Source organism: Balaenoptera borealis (genome assembly GCF_965194805.1).
Source record: "Balaenoptera borealis genome assembly, chromosome: 5".
NCBI classification, from domain to species: Eukaryota; Metazoa; Chordata; class Mammalia; order Artiodactyla; family Balaenopteridae; genus Balaenoptera; species Balaenoptera borealis.
The window spans coordinates 23333848-23357109 of record NC_138862.1 but is presented as its reverse complement, the minus strand read 5'-3'; the positions used below and the strand labels follow the sequence as shown (position 1 = coordinate 23357109).

At 34.4% G+C, this 23262-nt stretch overlaps 1 protein-coding gene across 4 annotated transcripts in view; it reads left to right on the top strand.

The window, feature by feature from the left end:
* The window catches only part of NCAM2 (neural cell adhesion molecule 2), a 494475-nt gene that overhangs the window by 411754 nt on the left and 59459 nt on the right, over positions 1 to 23262 (top strand). For 2 of the 4 annotated variants that reach the window (XM_082391901.1, XM_082391902.1), the window contains exon 13: positions 22929 to 23048. In XM_082391901.1, the coding sequence (XP_082248027.1) occupies positions 22929 to 23048 (120 nt within the window). Of the gene's footprint in view, positions 1 to 5550; positions 12757 to 22928; positions 23049 to 23262 lie in introns of those variants that run through there. The other 2 variants (XM_082391904.1, XM_082391903.1) reach the window with 2 other exon arrangements.

Below are 23262 nucleotides of genomic sequence, written 5' to 3'. Positions count from 1 at the left end.
TGTTCTGGTTTGTTTGCTTGTTTTCTGTTTTTTGTGGGTTTTTAAAAATAATCTTGTAGTTTCCTAATAGCTAAAAGTTTTTTAACATAATTTCAAATTACACTTTAAGATTTTTATTCCAATGTTTCTTTGAATCCATGTTACTTATTGTTGCCTGAGTGAAACTGGATTTCCCTCCACACATCATACTATTCAGTTTCACAATTTTAGAAATAATTTAAAATAATCATTATTTAGTGTTAGCTCTAAGCTGCTACAGATTTTTAAAACTTAATAAGCTCCAATGCTTTTTTAAGATTCTTTACAATAAATATTTTTTATGATTATACTATTTCCAACATAAATATGCCTAAATAAAAATGGCTATCATTTCTAAATGGCTATATTTCACATGGTGAAAGGCAAAAGAGAAATTGACTGCAAAAATCATCTGTCTATGTTAAATACAAGTGCAATAAACTCTTATGAATTGCAAAAAATAGGAAGAAAAATGTAATCCACAGTCATTTCACATTTTAAGTTAAAGGAAATCTGTTAGAATTTGCATGTAGGGGAAAGATGTCTGTATGTTAAAATTCAAAACAAGAATATCTTAGACTGTTTCCAGTGTGCCCATAAAAAGAACCCGAACTAAATTACAAACATATATAATTGAAATCTTAATGAATTTAAATTATGTAGAAAAAAGTATAGAGGGAACTAAACTAAGGGGAAAATTGTGTGAAATAACAGTATTAAGTAAAATTACTTGTCTGCTGGAAACTTCCTCACATATGTCAAGATGAAGACACAAATTCATGCAAAATTCTGTACTCAGCTGTAATGATAGAGCTTTTATAAAAATAATTTTTAAAATTTTTTTCAGTAAAATGAATGAGCTTTTCTGTGTGGTTATAATTTTATGAATCACAGATATAAAGGTTATGAAGAAATGAAATTAATTTATATAGGAAAGATGTTTGTGAGGAGTGAGAAAAGAAACATGAATATTTCATGAGTGCCTTATAGGAATTTAATCCACAGGTGGATGAAAGTATTCATAGATCCTAGAAACTTTAAAAAATTAGAACCCATTTCACTGCTGAAAAATACACTCTTCTGGACACTTGAGTGTTCAGTGTAAATAAGATCTTTGCTAGAATATAGCTTACAAATTCTTAATTTCAGTGAGGAATCCCTATGCGCTAACCATCATGATTATTTGTATAGTGAATTTAAATGATAGGGATCTTTAGAAGACATATTTAAATTTTGTTCCCCCAAAATTTTTGAAATCATGCCCAACAATATTTCACTATATTAAAAATTATTTTATTTTATATTATTAAAATTTATTATTATGAACACTATTTTCTCTATTATTGTATATAAATATACTCAGAGTTTAAAGAGAGTATAGAGCTTTTCCTTTACAGACTAAATGGCTCAAGCTTCTTTCATTGGACAGGTTCTAATGCCTTCTTCAGTAGTGCCATCTTCCAAGGGGAGGATGAACACCATGGACTGGCATGATCAGAAGTGGTTTTAGAGATGGGTACCACTCTGGTTCTCAGCTCTTTAGTATCATGTGTGGACCATGGAGACAATGCTCTTACTTTTTCCTACTGTTGCCATCTCATGTGCTCCTTCTTTTTCTACATATTAAGGTCTGGTAAACATTTTAAACTACTAACGTACTGCTTTGATGTTTGCCCCTGTCCTTTTTTAAAAATCACTATTGTATACAGCAGTGATATGTAAAATAGGATTCTCATATTCCAAGAAATATAAAAGATCAGCCATTAGGATGCATAAAGGTAAGCTGAAAAATAATTCCATTTCTCCAACTGAATGATATAAATTATGATTCAAATAATCACATTTAATAAATGAGTGGTAATACTAAGTATACATGTATGTATATGCAAATATGTATTATGTGTTTGTGTGTATGTGTGTGCTTCATGTGTCTTTACTTCTTTATCTCAAAATGTTCCCTTGAAAAAACACTTGGGACATCAAAACCAGTCCACTCATTGTGCCAAACATGCATTCTACTTTCTTATGGCCATGCTTGAGTTTATGTTACTCCTTCTACTCTTTTTTATCCATCCTTCAAGGCCCAATATAAATTTGAGCTTCTTTGTAACCATTTATTTGATTATCTTTTAGTAGAAATATTTTACATTCTTTTGCAACTCTTTAGTAAATATTGCTTATATCAGTCTTTGCCAGTGATCACCTCATAATGTCAGTATTAGGATATGAGTCATATCTCTCCATCTTGACTGCACATCTGAGAACCTGTGTACCATATTGTATAGACCTTTGAATATTCTGTATCACCTGAGATGAATTACTGCACCACTTAATTACAAACTTTGCTTATACTAAAATAAAATTATGTTATTAACTATTTCCAAACATCTGTGAATTATCACCATAACCAAGCTAAATTAAATAAAACCACCTAAGCAAGTTGGTTGTTTTCTTTTTTCTTCGGAGTCTCCAGAGATTCCACAAGCTTTTCTGGGAACTAAGGTTATATAATTATAACCTAATTATCTGTCTTATAAAACCTAATTCTGTTTATATTAATAAACCTTCATGCCACCTACTAAAATTTTTAAAATACATATTGGAGCATTTTTAAGTTTAGACTTAAGTAGACTATTGAGAAAATAGAGTTAGTTATCTTCCTCTAAAAAGTAGTCTTAATTATTCCTAATTTTCTACCCACTCTTCATACCAAAAGGCATTATCCAAACACTGTATGACATGTGCTGCTGCAACTAGCTCACCTAACATTAAAGAAGAAAGGAGATCTCCTTAGGTAAAAGATCATGCTTTTGCAATTGGACATGTCAATGGACAGCGTATTTTTCACATGACAGAAAAATGAATGTATTCCATAAAGCTGCTTCAATCTGGAATATTTTGCCAGAGATCTTAATTTCCACAGCTGGTTCCTGTTGTGACACAGGAACATATAGAAAGAACTTTTTTTTAATTGAAGTATGGTTGATGTACAACATTGTATGTTACAGGTGTACAATGTAGTGATTCACAATTTTCAAAGGTTATACCCCATTAATACTTATTATAAAATGTTAGCTATATTCTCTGTGTTGTACAATATATCCTGGTAGCTTATTTTATATGTAATAGTTTATACTTCTTAATCCCCTACCCTTTTATTGCCCCTCCCCCCTTCTCACTCCCCACTGGTAACCACTAGTTTGTTCTCTTTATCTGTGAGTCTGCTCCTTTTTTGTTATACTCACTAGTATGTTGTACTTTTTAGATTCCACATCTTTATCCATTCATCTGTTGATGGGCACTTAGGTTGCTTCCATATCTTGACAATTGTAAATAATGCTGCTATGAATATTGAGGTGCATGTATCTTTTCTAATTAGACTTTTGGGGTTTTTTTTAGCTATATACTCAGGAGTGGAATTGCTGGGTCATATGGTAGTTCTATTTTTAGTTTTTTGAGAAACCACGAGTAATCAAAACAGTTTGTACTGGCACAAAAACAGATATATAGATCAATGGAACAGAAGAGAGAGCCCAGAAATAAACCCACACACTTATGGTCAATTAATCTATGACAAAGGAGGCAAAAATATACAATGGAGAAAAGACAGTATCTTCATAAGTTGTGCAGGGAAAACTGGGCAGCTACATATAAAAGAATAAAATTAGAACATTCTCTAACACCATATACAAAAATAAATTCAAAATGGATTAAAGACCTAAATGTAAGACAAGAAATCATAAAACTCTTAGAGGAAAACATAGGAGAACACTCTTTGACATAGGTCATAGCAAAATTTTTTTGAATCTTTCTCCTAGAGCAAAGGAACTAAAAGTGATAAATAAACAAAAGCAGCTGTATAGCACAGGGAGATCAGCTCAGTGCTTTGTGACCACCTAGAGGGGTGGGATAGGGAAGGTGGGAGGGAGACGCAAGAGGGAGGAGATATGGGGATATATGTATATGTATAGCTGATTCACTTTGTTATAAAGCAGAAACTGGCACACCATTGTAAAGCAATTATACTCCAATAAAGATGTTAAAATAAATAAATAAATAAGAATAAATTTTTAAAAAAAGGAACCTAATTAAATTTAAAATCTTTTGCACAGCAAAAGAAGCCATGGACAAAACAAAAAGATATAACCAGCTCATACAACTCACCATCAAAAAAACAAATTGATTAAATAATGGTCAGATGAACTAAATAAACATTTTTCCAAAGAGGAAATGCAGATGGCCAACAGGCACATGAAAATATGCTCAACATTTCTAATCATCAGAGAAATGCAAATCAAAATTAAAATGAGACATCACCTCTCACCTGTCAGAATGGGTATCATCAAAAAAAACACAAATAACAAGTGTTGGTGAGGATGTAGTTAAAAGGGAACTTTTGTATACTGTTGGTGGGAATGTAAATTGGTGCGGCTACTGTGGAAAGACCTTTGGATTTGATGTCCAGGGTAGCATTGTCTTATCCCCCATCTATTGGTAGGGTCACTCAGCCTACATTCTGTTTCTTTAACTGCTTGCCTCAATCAATGATTCTCACATAATCCTATTTGTTCTGTAGTCCTTATTTCTTGATGCTTAAATTATAAATAGTTTTTTAGTGAACATGCCTCTTCCTTCATTTTATGAAGTAGTAGTTTAGTAGTGACTTAATCCCTAATGACTGTTATTTGGGGCAGGATATTTATCCCCTCTGATATGTATGTATACATACAGTTTCCAATTAACATAAATGACTCCCTACTTCATCATCTTAATTGAAATAATACACGCTCATTCATTTAGTTTGACAAAAAATTTGGATGTAACGACTATATCCAGGTAGATTTTAGTTGCTAAAGAAAAAACACACAGCACAACGTATGGGAGAGCACACAGAGAAACAGTTTGTTTATTTCAGACAGAAGCAAGGCAGAAATACATACCCAGAGAGAAAGGGTGTGGGTGTCCACTCTAATGAAGAGGAGTGCAGTAAGTCAGAAGCTAGGCAGAAATACACACCCAGAGAGGAGTGCGGAAATTCTGAACAAGGAGCACAGTAAAGAGATGATTTAAATCACTTATCCAAGACAGTCCTTCTGGTCTTTGTTTACATTTGGCCAATTATCTCATTTCTTTTTTCACACCTGACTGGTCCCAGGACCCTCCCCCAACATGCATGCGCAACTTTTTGCTGAGATGGATCCCACCGCAGAGGCCTGCGGGTGCATGTCCACGCATATTATGGGGTGTCAGCCCCTCCCTTTTTGACCCCCAAGGAGACTTCCTGCACATATGCAGACAGGGAAGTTTTCCTTGACCTCAGGAGTGGGCACCTTATCGCTTTACTTCAGCAGAGCTTAGCTTCTGCCATTAGCTTTGTCCTTGGAGTGTCTGGGTGAGAACAGAGCTTCAGTTTGCTCCACTTGACAAACACCTGTTGTCAAGCTCAGGGGAACATCTATCTCCTACCTCAGTATGGTATATTATGTTATATAACATTTAATCTCTCTCTCTCTCTCTTTCTATATATATTAGATATAAAAAACCTGGTAGTGATATGAAGTATGAAGAAACATGAAACAGATCAAGAAGTTGGAGGGTGACTAGAGGTGGCAGTCCAGGGTGGTTTTAGAAGGAGTGGTCAGGCCAGGACTCTGAAGAGGCCTGAATGAAGTGAAGAGCCCTTTGAGCAGAGCCCTAAATGAAGCAAGGGAGTGATTTTTTAAAGATGGGGGAAGTCTGGCCAGGGCAGAAGTCAATGAAAAGGCCATTTTGGCTGGAATGTATTATCAAAGGGTGGAGTTAAATGAAGCAATGATAAAAAAAAAAAAAAAAAAAAAGCCAAGGCCCAAATCCAGTGGGCCCTGTAGACCTTGGAGAGGATTATGCATTTTATTCTTAATGGTATGAGAAGTCACTGAAAGTCTCATGAGTCATTTTTTTTAAAGCACTATAGGTGAGGTTATTTTCAAATAATGGCATTACTAAAAGGGGTCCTTTTGACTAGGGAAGAACCTTTCTCAACTTCTCCTTTATTACATGAAACAAAATTCTCATGTTACAAAGGTTAAATTTGTTTCCTTTTATTATACTCAAAAGATAGTAATCTCATTAAAGCTAAACTTTTATGATTCTAAGTTAAAAAACATATTCAAGGGTAACAATTTCACAATATATATCCAATCATCACACTGTATATTTTAAATTTATACAATTTTATTTGTCAATTATATCTCAATAAAGTTGGAAATTTAATTTTTTGGTATCATTAATTTTCTCTGTTGTTTTTCTATTCCCTGTTTCATTTATCTCTCTTCTAATCTTTATTATTTCCTTAATTCTGCTAGCTTTGAGTTTAGTCAGTTCTTTTTCTTATTCCTTTAGTTGTAAAGCTAGGTTGTTGATTTGACATCTTTCCTGTTTTTTTAATATAAGCATTTAGAGCTATAAATTCCCCCCTTAGCTCTGCTTTCCCTATGTTTTTGGTATATGTTGTTTTCATTTACATTCATTTCTAAGTATTTTCTAACTGCCCTTATGATTTCTTTTTTAACTCCTTGGTTTTCAGAGTGTGATGTTTAATTTCCACTATTTTGTGAATTTTTGAGATTTTCTCTGTTACCAATTTCTAACATCATCTTGTGATGGTCATAGAAGGTACTTCGCATGATGTTTGTCTTTTTAAATTTCTTAAGTCTTAATTTGTGGCCTGACATATGGTCTATCTTGAAACATGCCCCATTGCACTTGAAAATGTTTTGCTGTTGTTTTGAGGTAATGTTCTGTATATGTCTGTTAGATCTAGTTGGTTTATTTTGTTGTTTAAGTCCTCTATTTCCTTACTTATCATCTGTTTGATTATTCCATTATTGAGTAGTGTACTGAAGTCTCCAACTCTTATTTTAAAACTATTGCTCCCTTCATTTCTGTCAGTTTTTGTTTCACATATGATGATATTTCAGTAGTATGTAAATGTTTATAATAGTTATATCTTCTTGCTGTATTGTAAATTTTATTAGTGCATAATGTCATTCTTTTTCTCTTGTAACATTTTTGGATTTAAGGTCTATTTTGTCTGATATTAGTATAGCCATCCCTGCTCTCTTTTGGTTATTATTTGCATTGATAATCTTTTTCCTTCCCTTCACTTTCAACCTAGTCTCTCTTTAGTCTTTGACTCTAAAGTGATTCCCTAGAGACAGCTTAAAGTTGGATAATATGATTTTAGTCATTCTGCCTACTCTGTCATTTCACTGGAGAGTTTGATCCATTTACATTTAAAGTAATTACCAATAAGGAGGGACTCCTATCATTTTGCTATTTGTTTTCTATATGCCTTATAGCTCTTTTTGGTCCTCATTTTCTGCATTGTTGTCTTCTTTTGTGTTTAGTCAATTTCTCTTTGTACTGAGATATTTAAATTCCTTTTGCATTTCCTTTTATGTTTATCCTATAGCTATTTTAGTTTTTGGTTACCATGGGATTTCACTTATTCTAAAATTGTAACACTGTAATTTGAATTCATACCAGCTTAACTTCAATAATGTACAAACACTCAGTTCCTTTACAGCTTCATCCCCATTCTTTTGGTTGTTGATATCACAACTTTACATCTTTATACATTGTGTGCCCAAACATGAACTGGGATAATTCTTTTAAACACATTAGTCTGTTAAATTATGTAGAAAACAAAATTTGGAGTTACAGAAAAAAAGTCACAATAATACTAGCTATTAGAATAATATTTCTGAATGTAATAGTCTCTTAATGTCAAAAACAATCAGTGCAGTTACAAACCATTGCTACAGTAGTACTATTTTATAATTGTCCATGTATTTATCTTCATTGAGAACTGTATTTGTTCATATGGCTTTAGTTACTGTCTAGTGTCCTTTCATCTCATCTTGCAGGACTCCCTTGAGTATTTTTTTCAGGGTAAGTCTAGTGGTAACAAACTTCCTCAGCTTTTGTTTATCTGGAATGTCTTAATTTCTCCCTCATTTTTGATAGACAGGCTTGCCAGATACAGGACAGTTTTTTCCTTTCAGTGCTTTAAATAAATTATTCCACTGCCTTTTGTTCTCTAAAGTTTCTGATGAGAAATATGCTGATGATGTTATTGAGGATCCCCTATATGTGATGAGTCACTTGTTTCTTGCTGCTTTGAAGATTCTCTCTTTTTCTTTGTCTTTTGAAACTTTGATTATAATGTGTCTCGGTGTGGCCTTCTTTGAGTTCCTCTGCCATGAAATTCATTGAGCTTCTTGAATGTTAATATTCATGACTGAAATTTTCAGCAGTTATTTCTCCAGTATTCTCTGTCTCTTTCTCTCAGTTTTCTTTCTGGAACTCTTACAGTGTGCTCTTTGTCCACTTGGTTGTGTCCATGTCCACTGGTCCCTTGGGCTCTGTTTACTTTTCTTCAATCTTTTGTTTCTCTTCCTCTAATTCAAGGATTTCCATTGTCTTATCTTTAAATTCATTGATTCTTTCTTCTGCTCTTTCATATCTGCCTGTGAATCCATCTGATGAATCTTTCATTTCAGTTACTGCAGTTTTAAGCTTCAGAATTATGTTTTGGTTTCTTTTTAGGTTTTCTCTCTTTATTGGTATTTCCATTTTGGTCATACATTGTTTTCTTGACTTTGCCCACATCTTCCTGTAGTTATTTAAGCATCTCTAACACAGTTGTTTCAAAGTCTTTGTCTAGTATATCTGCCATGAGGTCTTTTTCAGGGACAATTTCTGCTGATTTCATTTTTCCTTTGAATGGACCATGTTTCCCTGTTTCTTTGCAAGCCTTATGATTTTATGTTGAAAACCGGACATTTGAATGTACTAATGTGGTAACTCTGGAAATCAGATCCTCCTTCTTCCCCCTGGTTAACTCTTATTGTTATTGTTGTTGTTTATTTTGATTTTTTTAAAAATATTGTTTTAGGTTGGGTCTGTGCCAAGATGTAAACCTAAGGTCTTCTCAGTGTGCCAGTCTTCTAAATCACCAGGGAGTCATTTCAGCCAAAGGAGAAGGGGCAGCAACAAATGCAGGGAATTGCAACAACAATGGCTGCCCACTTCTGTGATCAAAGGCTCCCCACCTCTGTGATCAAAGGCAGCAACCAAAGATCAGAGCAAGATCCCGATATTTGCAAGACAGGGTCCTTTTTACCCACCCTGACTCCCACAATCTGTGTAGAAGTTGCTCCGGGAACATATGTACAGCAACTACTTGGCTGAGGTGGGGATGGTAGCTGCTGACACCTGAAATGACCAAAATTTACCATAATTTACTGTCCATGTCTTCTTCTAGAAGTTTCAGGGCTTTAATAGTCTCCAGAATTCCAAACTATCTTCATCAAGCAGATTCTTCCAGTACAATTGTTGTCTAGGTGGGGAGACAGATTCCTGGTGCTTCTGACTCCACCTCTTTCCTAGAATCCTCCCTTAGTGATGTGGATGGACCTAGAGTCTGTCATACAGAGTGAAGTAAGTCAGAAAGAGAAAAACATTTGCATTTCTTAATATTCATTGAAACTTTAACATATAGACACTCTTTCTTTGTGCTTTAAAAGTTAAGATTCAGATTATTTTTTAAAACAATTTTTATGATGGATTCCAGTGGAATTGTTCAGATGAGCATTTTCAGTTTGTAGGAAGTATTCATAAGAAAGTTAATTATGCACATGGATGTTTAACCATGGAATTATCTGCTTCATAATTTAAATTCTCCAAAAAAAACATATTTTAAAATGCTCCAAGTCAAAAGAGCTTAATACCTTTCAAAATAGCTATATAGAAATATAATGTAATATTTGTGTTGAATGCTGAAAATATTATTTACAAATAAAATTTTTGTCACTAGTTTTTTAGGGATCTGAAAATCCCTAAAATGTAAATGGCAAGCATTTATATTAATTTATTTGAAACACTTAAACAACAAGATATAGAAAGGAACATACACGTTCCCAAATACCTAGAGAAAGTAGAATGTTTCCACATCCTGAAATTCATTGAAAAATAGCAAGCAATTGATTACAACTAAAAGAGATGTCTGGGTTCACTACAGAGAAAAATATGGCCTCTCTAGGAGAAATTTTGAGTATTAATATGAGTTAAATAGTATGTAACTTCCTTGAAAATGGAGAAAGAAAAAAATTTAGAAAAACTAAAAACTCTGGGGAAAAAAACTGCCCGAGTTGCACTTGCTGCATTAGTTCAGAATCTTACTTGCATTGTAAGGGAATTTCTGGATTGTCTGTATGGTTTGGTGTATTGCGTAACAGAGAACATAAATGATACAGCAAGACTAGTTCATTCCTCTTTATTTGGAAATGTGGCTAGGAACTTTTAATGGGATACATAAAATAAACTTTTTAATTTAGTATTTAAAAATACATAAAAATGAAAGAATAGATTGGCCAAAGTGCACAATAGGCAGAAGTGACTGGTAAATGTCTCTTTTCTAAAGTGAAAGGCTTAAGAATCAGAACTCTCAATAATCAGATTGTTTGATCTGATTTGCTCTGAATTTCTCATTATTGAATCTTGCTGTAAATATAATGTGCTTCTGTGAACTATAGGAAAAATTACTGAGTCGTATCCAGCTTATAGTGACGGAAATTTATGAAGATCATCAGCATGGATTTATATTGTTCATTCTGATGAGAATCCAGGAATACAGGAATAAGTAAAATATTCTAAGAAAGAGGTTGTGCCCTCTAAAAGCTTAGGTTAAATCTTGAAAAGTATATACAGGATTATCATTTTTATTAGTTTATAGTTTTTATTTTTATATGTAATTAATGTCTTTGAGAAGAGAGAATACATTTTCCTCACGTTCAGGTTTATGAGGACTTTTTAGATTCCTTGCTTACAAGTGATTTTCTGTACTCTGGTTTTACAGGCTGGGATACAAGTGTGGGACAATACAAAGCTTTAACTTTAAGATAGAATCCAAGCTTTGCATTTCTTGGCTGGTTAATCTTCTGAGCCTCCATTTATTAATCTATGAAATGGAGAGTACAACCAAACTGGTCAAGTCTAAGTATTCAAGGACACAACATCAAATGGGAATTGAATGGTGGATTTTTTGCACAGGCAAAAAGTTTTACTTGGAGAAGTAAAATGTGCTTTAATTATTCAGCAACACAAGAATAGAATCAATAAATTAGTGATAAAGGATAACAACTGTAGATTTAGCAAGTGTCTTTTATTGGATCATTTTTTTCTTTTTTCTTTTTTTAACATCTTTATTGGAGTATAATTGCTTTACAATGTTGAGTTAGTTTCTGCTGTATAACAAAGTGAATCAGCTATATGTATACATATATCCCCATATCCCTTCCTTCTTGTGTCTCCCTCCCACCCTCCCTATCCCACCCCTCTAGGTGGGCACAAAGGACTGAGCTGATCTCCCTGTGCTATGCAGCTGCGTCCAACTAGCTATCTATTTACATTTGGTAATGTATATATGTCAATGCTACTCTCTCACTTCGTCCCAGCTTACCCTTCCCCTCCCTGTGTCCTCAAGTCCATACTCTACGTCAGCATCTTTATTCCTGTCCTGCCCCTAGGTTCTTCAGAACCATATATATATTTTTTAGATTCCATATATATGTGTTAGCATACGGTATTTGTTTTTCTCTTTCTGACTTACTTCACTCAGTATGACAGATTCTAGGTCCATCCACCTCACTACAAATAACTCAGTTTCGTTTCTTTTTTTATGGCTGAGTAATATTCCACTGTGTATATGTGTCACATCTTCTTTATCCATGCATCTGTTGATGGACACTTAGGTTGCTTCCATGTCCTGGCTATTGTAAATAGTGCTGCAATGAACAATGTGGTACATGACTCTTTTTGAATTGTGGTTTTCTCAGGGTATATGCCCAGTACTGGTATTACGAGGTCATAGGGTAATTCTATTTTTAATTTTTTAAGGAACCTCCAGAGTGTTCTCTATAGTGGCTGTATCAATTTACATTCCCACCAACAGTGCAAGAGGGTTCTTTTTCTCCACACCCTCTCCAGCATTTATTCTTGGTAGATTTTTTGATGATGGCCATTCTGACCAGTGTGAGGTGATACCTCATTGTAGTATTGATTTGCATCTCTCTAATGATTAGTGATGTTGAGCATCCTTTCATGTTTGTTGGCAATCTGTATATCTTCTTTGGAGAAATGTCTATTTAGGTCTTCTGCCCGTTTTTGGATTGGGTTGTTTGTTTTTTTGATACTGAGCTACATGAGCTGCTTGTATATTTTTGGAGATTAATCCTTTGTCAGTTGCTTCATTTACAAATATTTTCTCCCACTCTGAGGGTTGGCTTTTGTCTTATTTATGATTTCCTTTGCTGTGCAAAGGCTTTTAAGTTTCATCAAGTGCCATTTGTTTATTTTTGTTTTTATTTCCATTTCTCTAGGAGGTGGGTCAAAAAGGATCTTGCTGTGATTTACATCATAGAGTGTGCTGCCTATGTTTTCCTCTAAGAGATTTATAGTGTCTGGTCTTACATTTAGGTCTTTAATCCGTTTTGAGTTTATTTTTGTGTATTGTGTTAGGGAGTGTTCTAATTTCATTCTTTTACATGTAGTTGTCCAGTTTTCCCAGCACCACTTATTGAAGAGGCTGTCTTTTCTCCATTGTATATTCTTGCCTCCTTTCTCAAAAATAAGGTGACCATATGTGGGTAGGTTTATCTCTGGGCTTTCTATCCTGTTCCATTGATCTATATTTCTGTTTTTCTGACAGTACCATACTGTCTTGATTACTGTAGCTTTGTAGTATAGTCTGAAGTCAGTGAGCCTGATTCCGCCAGCTCCGTTTTTCTTTCTCAAGATTGCTTTGGCTATTTGGGGTCTTTTGTGTTACCATACAAATTGTGAGATTTTTTGTTCTAGTCCTGTGAAAAATGCCAGTGGTAGTTTGATAAGGATTGTATTGAATCTGTACATTGCTTTGGGTAGTATAGTCATTTTCAAAATGGTGATTCTTCCAATCCAGGAACATGGTATATCTCTCCAACTGTTTGTATCATCTTTAATTTCTTTTATCAGTGTTGTATAGTTTTCTGCATACAGGTCCTTTGTCTCCTTAGGTAGTTTTATTCCTAGGAATTTTATTGTTTTTGTTGCAATGGTAAATGGGAGTGTTTCCTTAATTTCTCTTTCAGGTTTTTCGTCATCAGTGTATAGGAATGCAGGAGATTTCTGTGCATTAATTTTGTATCTTGCTACTTTACCAAATTCATTGATTAGCTCTAGTGGTTTTCTGGTAGCATCTTTAGGATTCTGTGTTTATAGTGCCATGTTATCTGCAAACAGTGACAGTTATACTTCTTCTTTTCCAATTTGGATTCCTTTTATTTCTTTTTCTTCTCTGCTGCTGTGGCTAAAATTTCCAAAACTATGTTGAGTAATAGTAGTGAGAGTGGGCAACCTTGTCTTGTTCCTGATCTTAGAGGAAATGGTTTCAGTTTTTCACCACTGAGAATGATGTTAGCTGTGGGTTTGTCATACATGGCCTTAATTATGTTGAGGTAGATTTCCTCTATGCCTACTTTCTGGAGAGATTTTATCAAAAATGGGTGTTGAATTTTGTCGAAAGCTTTTTCTGCATCTATTGAGATTATCATACTGTTTTTATCCTTCAGTTTCTTAATATGGTGTTTCACATTGATTGATTTGTGTATATTGAAGAATCCCTGTGCTCCTAGGATAAACCCCACTTGATCATAGTGTATGATCCTTTTAATGTGCTGTTGGATTCTGTTTGCTAGTATTTTGTTGAGGATTTTTACATCTATGTTCATCAGTGATATTGGCCTGTTATTTTCTTTTTTTGTGACATCTTTATCTGGTTTTGGTATCAGGGTGATATCAAACTCTTCAAAACTCTTCTATATTTTGGAAGAGTTTGAGAAAGATAGGTGTTAGCTCTCCTCTAGAAGTTTGATAGAATTCGCTTGTGAAGCCATCTGTCCCTGGACTTCTGTTTGTTGGAAAATTTTTCATCACAGTTTGAATTTCAGTGCTTGTGATTGGTCTGTTTATATTTTCTATTTCTTCCTGGTCCAGTCTCGGAAGGTTGTGCTTTTCTAAGAATTTGTCCATTTTTTCTAGGTTGTCCATTTTATTGGCATATAGTTGCTTGTAGTAATCTCTCATGATCCTTTGTATTTCTGCAGTGTCAGTTGTTCCTTCTCCTTTTTCATTTCTAATTCTGTTGATTTGAGTCTTCTCCCTTTTTTTCTTGATGAGTCCGGCTAATGGTTTATCAATTTTGTTTATCTTCTCCAAGAACCAGCTTTCAGTTTTATTGATATTTGCTATCGTTTCCTTTATTTCTTTTTCATTTATTTCCGATCTGAATTTTATGTTTTCTTTCCTTCTGCTAACTTTGGGTTTTTTTGTTCTTCTTTCTCTAATTGCTTTAGGTGTAACCTTAGGTTGTTTATTTGAGATGTTTCCTGTTTCTTGAGGTAGGATTGTATTGCTCTAAACTTCCCTCTTAGAACTGCTTTTACTGCATCCCATAGGTTTTGGGTTGTCGTGTTTTCATTGTCATTTGTTTCTAGATATTTTTCTATTTCCTCTTTGATTTCGTCAGTGAGCTCTTGGTCATTTAGTAGTGTATTGTTTAGCCTCTATGTGTTTGTATTTTTGACAGTTTTTTCCTGTAATTGATATCTAGTCTTATAGAGTTGTGGTTGGAGAAGATACTTGATGTGATTTCAATTTTCTTAAATTTAGCACGGCTTGATTTGTGACCCAAGATATAATCTATCCTGGAGAATGTTCCATGAACACTTGAGAAGAAAGTGTATTGTTGTTTTTGGATGGAATGTCCTATCAATATCTATTAAGTCCATTTGTCTAATGTGTCATTTAAAGCTTGTGTTTCCTTGTTTATTTTCATTTTGGATGATCTGTCCATTGGTGAAAGTGGGGTGTTAAAGTCCCCTAGTATGATTGTGTTACTGTCGATTTCCCCTTTTATGGCTGTTAGCATTTGCCTTATGTATTGAAGTGCTCCTATGTTGGGTGCATAAATATTTACAATTGTTATATCTTCTTCTTGGATTGATCCCTTGATCATTATGTAGTGTCCTTCTTTGTCTCTTGTAATAGTCTTTATTTTAGAGTCTATTTTGTCTGATATGAGAAATGCTACTCCAGCTTTCTTTTGATTTCCATTTGCATGGAATATCTTTTTCCATCCCTTCACTTTCAGTCTGTATGTGTCCCTTGGTCTGAAGTGGGTCTCTTGTAGACAGCATATATACAGGTCTTGTTTTGTATCCATTCAGCCCGTCTATGTCTTTTGGTTGGAGCATTTAATCCATTTACATTTAAGGTAATTATCGATATGTATGTTCCTATTAAAATAAAATAAAAAAGAAGAGAGCAACCAAACCAATAAACAAATCCACCAGTAATAACAAGCTCTAAAAAATAAACTAAGATAAACATAAAAATCAGAAACAAATCAGTCACAGACAGCAAACCCCAAGTCTACAATTTCTCCCAAAGTCCACTGCCTCAATTTTGGGAGGATTCATTGTCTATTCAGGTATTCCACAGATGCAGGTACAGCAAGTTGATTGTGGGATTTAATCCACTGCTCCTGAGGCTGCAAGGAGAAATTTCCATTTCTCTTCTTTGTTTGCACAGCTACTGGTGTTCAGCTTTGGCTTTGGTCCTGCCTCTGCATGTAGGCTGCCCTCAGGCATCTGTTCTCTGCCCAGACAGGAAGGGGTAAAGCAGTGGCTGATTAGGGGGCTCTGGCTCACTCAGGCCAGGGGTAGGGAGGGGTACAGAATGTGGCATGAGCCTATGTGGCAGAGGCCGGTGTGACATTGCAACAGCCTGAGGCATGCTGTGTGTTTTCTGGGGAAGTTGTCCCTGGATCACGGGACCCTGGCAGTGGTGGGCTGCACAGACTCCCAGGGGTGGGGGGTGTGGATAGTGACCAGTGCTTGCACACAGGATTCTTGGTGTCAGTGGCAGCAGCCTTAGCGTTTCATGCCCATCTCTGGGGTCCGAGCTGATAGCTGTGGCTCACGCCTGTCTCTGGAACTCCTTCAGATGGTGCTCTGCCTTCTGTGGGCAGACAGAGAAGGAATCCCCTCTCCTCACACACCCTGAAACCATGGTCTCTTGACTCTTAGGCAGGTCCAGACTTTTTCCTGGACTCCCTCCAGGCTAGCTGTGGTGCACTAACCCCCTCAGGCTGTCTTCACGTAGGCAACCCTGTCCTCTCCCTGGGATCTGACCTCTGAAGCCTGAGCCTCAGCTCCCAGCACCCACCCACCCCGGCGGCTGAGCAGACAAGCCTCTCAGGCTGCTGACTGCTGGTCAGCACTGATCCTCTGTGTAAGAATCTCTCTGCTTTGCCCTCTGCAACCCTGTTGCTACGTTCTCCTCCGTGGCTCCAAAGCTTCCCCACTGCCACCCGCCATCTCCACCAGTGAAGGGGCTTCCTAGTGTGTGGAAACTTTTCCTCCTTCACGGCTCCCTCTCAGAGGTGCAGGTCCCATCCCTATTCTTTTGTCTCTGTTTTTTCTTTTTTCTTTTGCCCTACCCAAGTACGTGGGGATTTTCTTGCCTTTTGGGAGGTCTGAGGTCTTCTGCCAGTGTTCAGTAGGTGTTCTGTAGGAGTTGTTCCACATGTAGATGTATTTCTGGGGAGGAAGGTGATCTCCACGTCTTACTCCTCCACCATCCTGAAGGTCCCCCCCGATCAGTTTTTTAAATGATCTTTTGTTTAGCATATTTTTTTTAAATGTCAATTCAAAAACTCTTTATTGACTTCTCATTCTGCATTTGAAATATCTAGGCTTTGTGAGGATTGGAGATAATATATATGATATGTATGATGTGTGTTCTGCTCATAAGATTCTTACAATAAAATCTTCTCACAGTGAAGCATTCAAACACAAAAATAAGGGGCATAATCCATAACAGAAAAAATATTTATAAATATTATTAAGAGGTTAAATAACTAAAATGAGGCTTAGAATTTTTATAGCCATGGTACAGAGAGGAGTATTTAATTACAAAAGCTTAACTTATGCTCCCTGCCAAAAATAACCAAAAAAGCTTATAACATAAAAAAGAATGTTGTTTGTATAGACATTTTGAGAAATTAGCATATTTGTGAGTGAAAAATAATATTCTGATTACTTTTAATCATCAAGAGATTTCATGGGTATTTTATAAAAACCTATTGTTTTAGACTATAGAAGAAAATTTTTGGTAATTATATATCTCTCATATTTTATGTACTAAGTGGATCTAAAAAAAATCAATTGAACTCCCCTTAGATGAATAATTTCTATGTGATAAGAAATAATTATATTTTAAATTTAAAAAGTATGATTAGTTTATGAAAATAATTTTGATGGAACTTTTCTGTTTTCAAATCAAGGTTTTTACAAAGAGTATATTTCAAGAAGAAGCCATTTAATTTTAAGGGACAACAAGTACTTCTTGTGTAAAATCTTGCATCAGTTAAAACTCAATTATTAAATGACCATATTGTTTTTATGCATAGTTTATACTCATGATGAAAAAGAACATTAAAAAAAAAGTATAGTAAAGAAATAATTATGAAGATTCAGAAATGATGATCTGTGATTTTAAAATAGTGTCATCAATGCATTGAATAAAAACCCCACACAAACAGCACATAATCATCTGGTTAATTTTTCTTTCTACTGTTCATCAAAATATATATTCATATGAATTATTTATTACAAAAAACTATATCCACAAATGTTATTTATATTATAATATATATTTATACAAGTTATATATTATCATCCATAAAAGTCTCTAAGGTACTTTTAAAAAGGTGAGATCATATCCTTTTGCAGCTAATGGAATCTTGAAACACAGTATAATTTGCACAAAAATACAAATTTATATTTTCAAAAATAAATGAAAATATAATTGAACTGAGATGATTATTTACATAAACTGCTTAAGAAAACTTAAAGATACTTTTCATTAATAATGAAACTATCCCTGAAATCATTCTTATGTATGTAAAGAATAACTGGAGTCAAAGTATTAAAAAATTCTACATTAGGGTTAAAAAAGGTAAAAAATTACTTTTTTTTTTTTTCAAGCCTATTGCAAACTTCTGCAGAAAGGAGTCAGAATTCCTTCCCTCAAAAAGAAAGCTTTCTTTGTCTTGTTTTAATTGTTTAGAGAACAAAAGCTGAATCTCAGGTGAGAAACTTCGGGGATTTCATTATGTTTTCAGATTTATCTAAGGAGATTAACAACAAGTGTAATTTCGAACGATCAGTTCTATCCTAGCCAAGCTTTGTGATTTCGCATAGCTATCTGACATGTTTCACAGTTCTTGACAACCTGAACAGTTCCATTTTAGGTGGATGATACAGCAGTTCTACATGGAGGGAGTCCTTATCTCCCTACATTGAATGACAGGAAAAATGCATGGAGACATCGGGGGTTTAAGAGAGCTAAGAAAACATGGCTAAATTTAATCTCACTTTAGACCTTTGCTCAGCATAATTAGTTTGTAAATATGTAATTTATTTTGCTCCATGGGTTGTAAATATTCTGTAGCCTCTGCTTCTCTTGACAGCCAAAGGGAGGAATTTACAATTCATTATCTGAACAAACTAAACTTACTTTGTTCAACTTCTTTTAATAAAGTTTATTCCCTTCTTAGAGAGAGAATACAACTTCAGATTTTTCTCTCTAGTAATATCATTTCGATACTTGTAAAAATAATGTTTAAAAAGTTCCTATTTCCCTTTCATTTGCCAGTTAAAATGTCATTGTTTTTATGCATTTCAGTATTTTGCTGTACTTTTTACATTTATAGCCGGGTGACAAAATGGCCATTTATGAAACTCAATTATATTTAAATCAAGCAGAAACATTACATTAGTGAGGGAAATTAGCTTTTTTGTAGAACCTGTCCCTGTTGCCATGTCAAAGAAAAATTCATGATTGTTTATAATTTTCAGAAGAATTGCAGTATGGTTTCCAAATCATGCTGACTGAATATAACTATGAAAGACCTTAATGTATGCCATTTGTCTTTAGAGAACTTTTAATGGTTTGTAATCTAGACCTACTTTCACCTAATTTTTGAGTTTGAATTTCTAATAAATTGTAGAGAAAGAAACCATTCCCACACCTTAGTTTGTGGTTCTGTTGTTCTATTGTATGGACACATTTGGGGAAAGAACGTCTTTCATTAACTAACTTCATAATTTGAGGTGCTCTATTATAGAGTACACAGCATTTGTATTTCAAGTGGGGGTTTGCTTTCAAGCCCTACCTTGTGTATTCAGAAACCCTATGTTTGGTAATATGCCAGTAAATTATGGATGATTTCATGTATACATCCTCTCATTAAAGAAAGGCAAGTCAAATTACAGACGTAGGCTTTGCCTCCCCTGAATCTTTTCCTTTCCCTCTCTTTAAATTAGTCCCAATATATGAGTTCTTTCTATTTCCCACAATAATCTTTATGTTCACACAATGTTAATAAGCCTCACAATAAGGGTTATTGTACCGAAACCTTTAGAGTCAGAACTCAAAAACAGACTGATTTCTTGTATATCACTTTGTAAAACTGGCATTAATAGGCTTGTTTCCACACCTCTCTCCTATAATTTGGAAGGTCCTCTATAAAACCTCCCTCATCCACTATACATTTAAGTGTTTTAGCCCAATGTTGTAATAACAGCTCCGTCATCATTTTGCCCTCTTTTCTCCTCTCCTCGGCAAACTGCTCTGCTGTGAAACTCAGTCAGTAAAGAGGAGAGTCTTGACACAGAACAGAAAAATAAGGGGAAACATGGGGAAAATCAGTTCTGACTTGATCAGAACGCAATTAAAGAAATAGGTTTCCTCTTGGCAGAGGTAGAGGGACACCCAAAACTCCTCACAATCCCTGTGAAATGTTAGAGAAAGAGGAATGCTGGCAATCCAAGCCAGAAAGAGGTTTTACTAGAATCACTCAGATAATTCAAGTAAAATATGGAGTTGCTTTGCTTTGTGTTTGTGTGTGTGTGTGTGTGTGTTGTTTTAATTGTTTAATCCAAGTAATTTCCTCAATTTTCCCTGATTTGATCTGCTCTGATACTTTGATAGCTCTATTGTTATGCATTTTTAACCTGAAAAGATGAACAGTCTGATCTCCACACTTCTGATGAAATGAAGAATTTTATTTACAATTAAAATTGTGTGCTTTAAATTCTGTTGCTTTTCTTGTTTGATTACATAAAGACAAACAATTGAATCTAAGCATTACCAGTTCCACACAGCTGAGTTACAGTCTATCTCATGATATTAAAACGATGGTAGCAGCTGCATCTTTACATCGTAGAATATGGAGAGGCATGTCACATACCAAAGTTATCTGTAGCAGTAAAAGCATCTATGGCAAACTCTCATATATTCTTGTGTAGCCTACTCTCTGTATAGATTATCTGTGTACATGTTAAGATTTATAAGTATCACTAAGACTATTTTGCCTGTAAACATAAAATATTTTTCCATTAAACAGAAAGTTAAAGATGAATAAATTTTAAATGATCCATTATTTTGTATTATTTCACAGTCTGTAGATAATATCCCCACTTGCATAAATAATTGATATACAGAGGTGATTATTTCATGAATCACAATTTTTTATCTACACCTTCTTTCAACTTATTTTTGTACTTTGTTTCTATGACATTTAATAAAAGTGTCTTTTTAGAAGTTGAGAGACCACCTCAGTCCTAAGACTTGGTTGAATCTCAGTCAGTGGTGGAATCTGGCCCAGAGCCACATGACTTCTTTCATGAGTCTAAAGTCTGCATCACTAAGTGTCTTATTACAAAGCTTATTGCAGCCTGGTTACTTCCTGCCGGAGTCTCTCATATGTCTCCATGCTACATCAAGTCATTCTTCATTAGGGTAAAGAAGAGGATAATCAGATACAAACTACTCCATGACAGTACTGATTGTCCAACGGCCCAAGCATTTTTGTTACAAGCCCTGAAGAATAAACACACTTTTATAAGGCATTAATCTCTGCAGGTCTAGCTCACTTTGGCTTTAAATTTGCTATATTTATTAACTGATTAAATGATAAAATATGATGAATTTTTAACTCTTGAATTCCTTCGTATGCTGACCTTGAGCGGAAGCTTTCTCTCGTAAGGTCAATAGGATTCCAACTTCTTAGCATTTTAGCTGCCTAACTCTTAGTTTGATTCCCTCTCCCTTTCCATAATCTTCATGACCAGCTTCATCTGTCCACTAACAGTCTCTCCATTGTAGTTGTCTTCTTTTTCTTGGGCTGATATTATGTATTTCACTGGCTCCAGGACAACTGAGTTTGGGTTTCCTGAAAAAGCTCACAGGTTGTTAGCTTGTCAGAACTAATTGAATTCAAGTCTTAATTTTCTGATTTACCTTGCAGCTTCTAATTAGTTGTATTTCCCTGCCAATCCTTTTTTCCCCACTTGGCCTCCTTAGCTTTGACACCATGTGTTTTCATCTGAGGCTTAACAAGGCCATGCATTCTCAAAAGCAAGTTCAGTTTTCTTACAGGGTAGAGAAACTGAGAAATACAAACAAATTTCACTAATTGGAAATGTATCCTTTCTAATGATTTTGAAACATCTTTACTGGATTAAATAAGGTCTGGTTGATATTTGAACCATATTTTTGCCATTAATATTTATCTGGTATATATGATAATATTAGGGAAAAGAAGGGAGCACAAGGAAGTACCAAAACAAATTCATTAAGTATATTCATTCAACATAAAATGAAAAATGTTATTTAGTGAATATATATTAATTATCAGAAACATGTTAATAAATTATTTTGGAATTTTATTGGCTGTGTATCGTCTTCAGTCATTGTTCATGTTAATCAATAGTCCTACAAATGTGATCCTGATTACTTATGGTTTAATCTTTTATTTTATGATTGATTACATCTTCTAGTATGAATTGATCATCTGACTTTAAGTTATTATGTAAGTCAGACATAACTTCCTTTTGATTTTTCATCAAGGCATTGCCATTTCCACTAGTTAATTTTTGCCCTTTTTAGCAACAACAGTAAGGATAGAAACAACTATGGAATTTTGTTAGCTCCACCGAAGGAATTTGTAAAGATGCAAAATTTTGAAATCTGCAATTGTATTTAAAACTTTCTGGCAAATTAAAGGGGCTGACACTCCCCAGGGCTGTTTCTAATAAACTTTTATATCCCTGTACTTTTTCAGATTCTTTCTTCTCCTTTGTGTCATGTTGAATCCAGGCTTGGTATGGTATATAATTGAGAAGAAATTCAGAGAGAAAATACAAGAGATGACAAGCTCCAAGCTAGTGTTAAAAATAATTTGATTTGATTTGAGATTATTGAACAAATGATCCACTATTACAGTAGTCAACTTAGTGACACTTCTTTGATGTGACTCAAACACCTTATACTGGAGGCCAGACTTCTAGATATTGAATTCTATATCTCCATTAACTTCTGTAGAAATCATCTATTTTGAGTAGACAAAGTATTTGAGAATGCATGCTGTAAAGATGTTTTATTTAAATCCTTTTTTATAAATTGAATATTAAAAAGATGAAAGAAAATATTTTACTTTCTACTTTGTGAGTTGTAAGTATCACAAAAGGAGCTACTAATTTTCTTCTTTGAAAGTTACTGCATGTGGGTAGAAAGCTAAAGTAGAGATGAAGAAGAGGATTGTTCAGAAATCATTCTCTTCTTATGTGTATTTCTTAATTTTTTCAGGTATTTCATGGAAAGATTTACAGTGATATTGTTCACTCAGCTTTGTAATAGTTTGATTTGTTTTACTTATTAAAATGCATTAATCATAGGCATATTTTTTTTTTTTCTTTTAGCAATTGTTGTTTTGAGCAACCTGGAACCAAATACAACTTATGAAATCAGAGTTGCAGCTGTAAATGGAAAAGGACAAGGAGACTACAGTAAAATAGAAAATTTCCAAACATTACCAGTTCGTAAGTAATCTTCTCTGTTTTTCTCTTTGTTGCTATGCTCTTCACTTGCAAATTTAAGTGGAATTTAAAATGCAGGGAGACATTTCAACACTTGGAGGAAGTGAATTATGTCCTTGTTGAAGTGGTTTCTGAAGATGGTGGCATCTCAGATTTATAAAAAAATAACACTGTTTTGGAGCAAGGGAAAAAGAAAAGTGCGCTGCAATATATACAG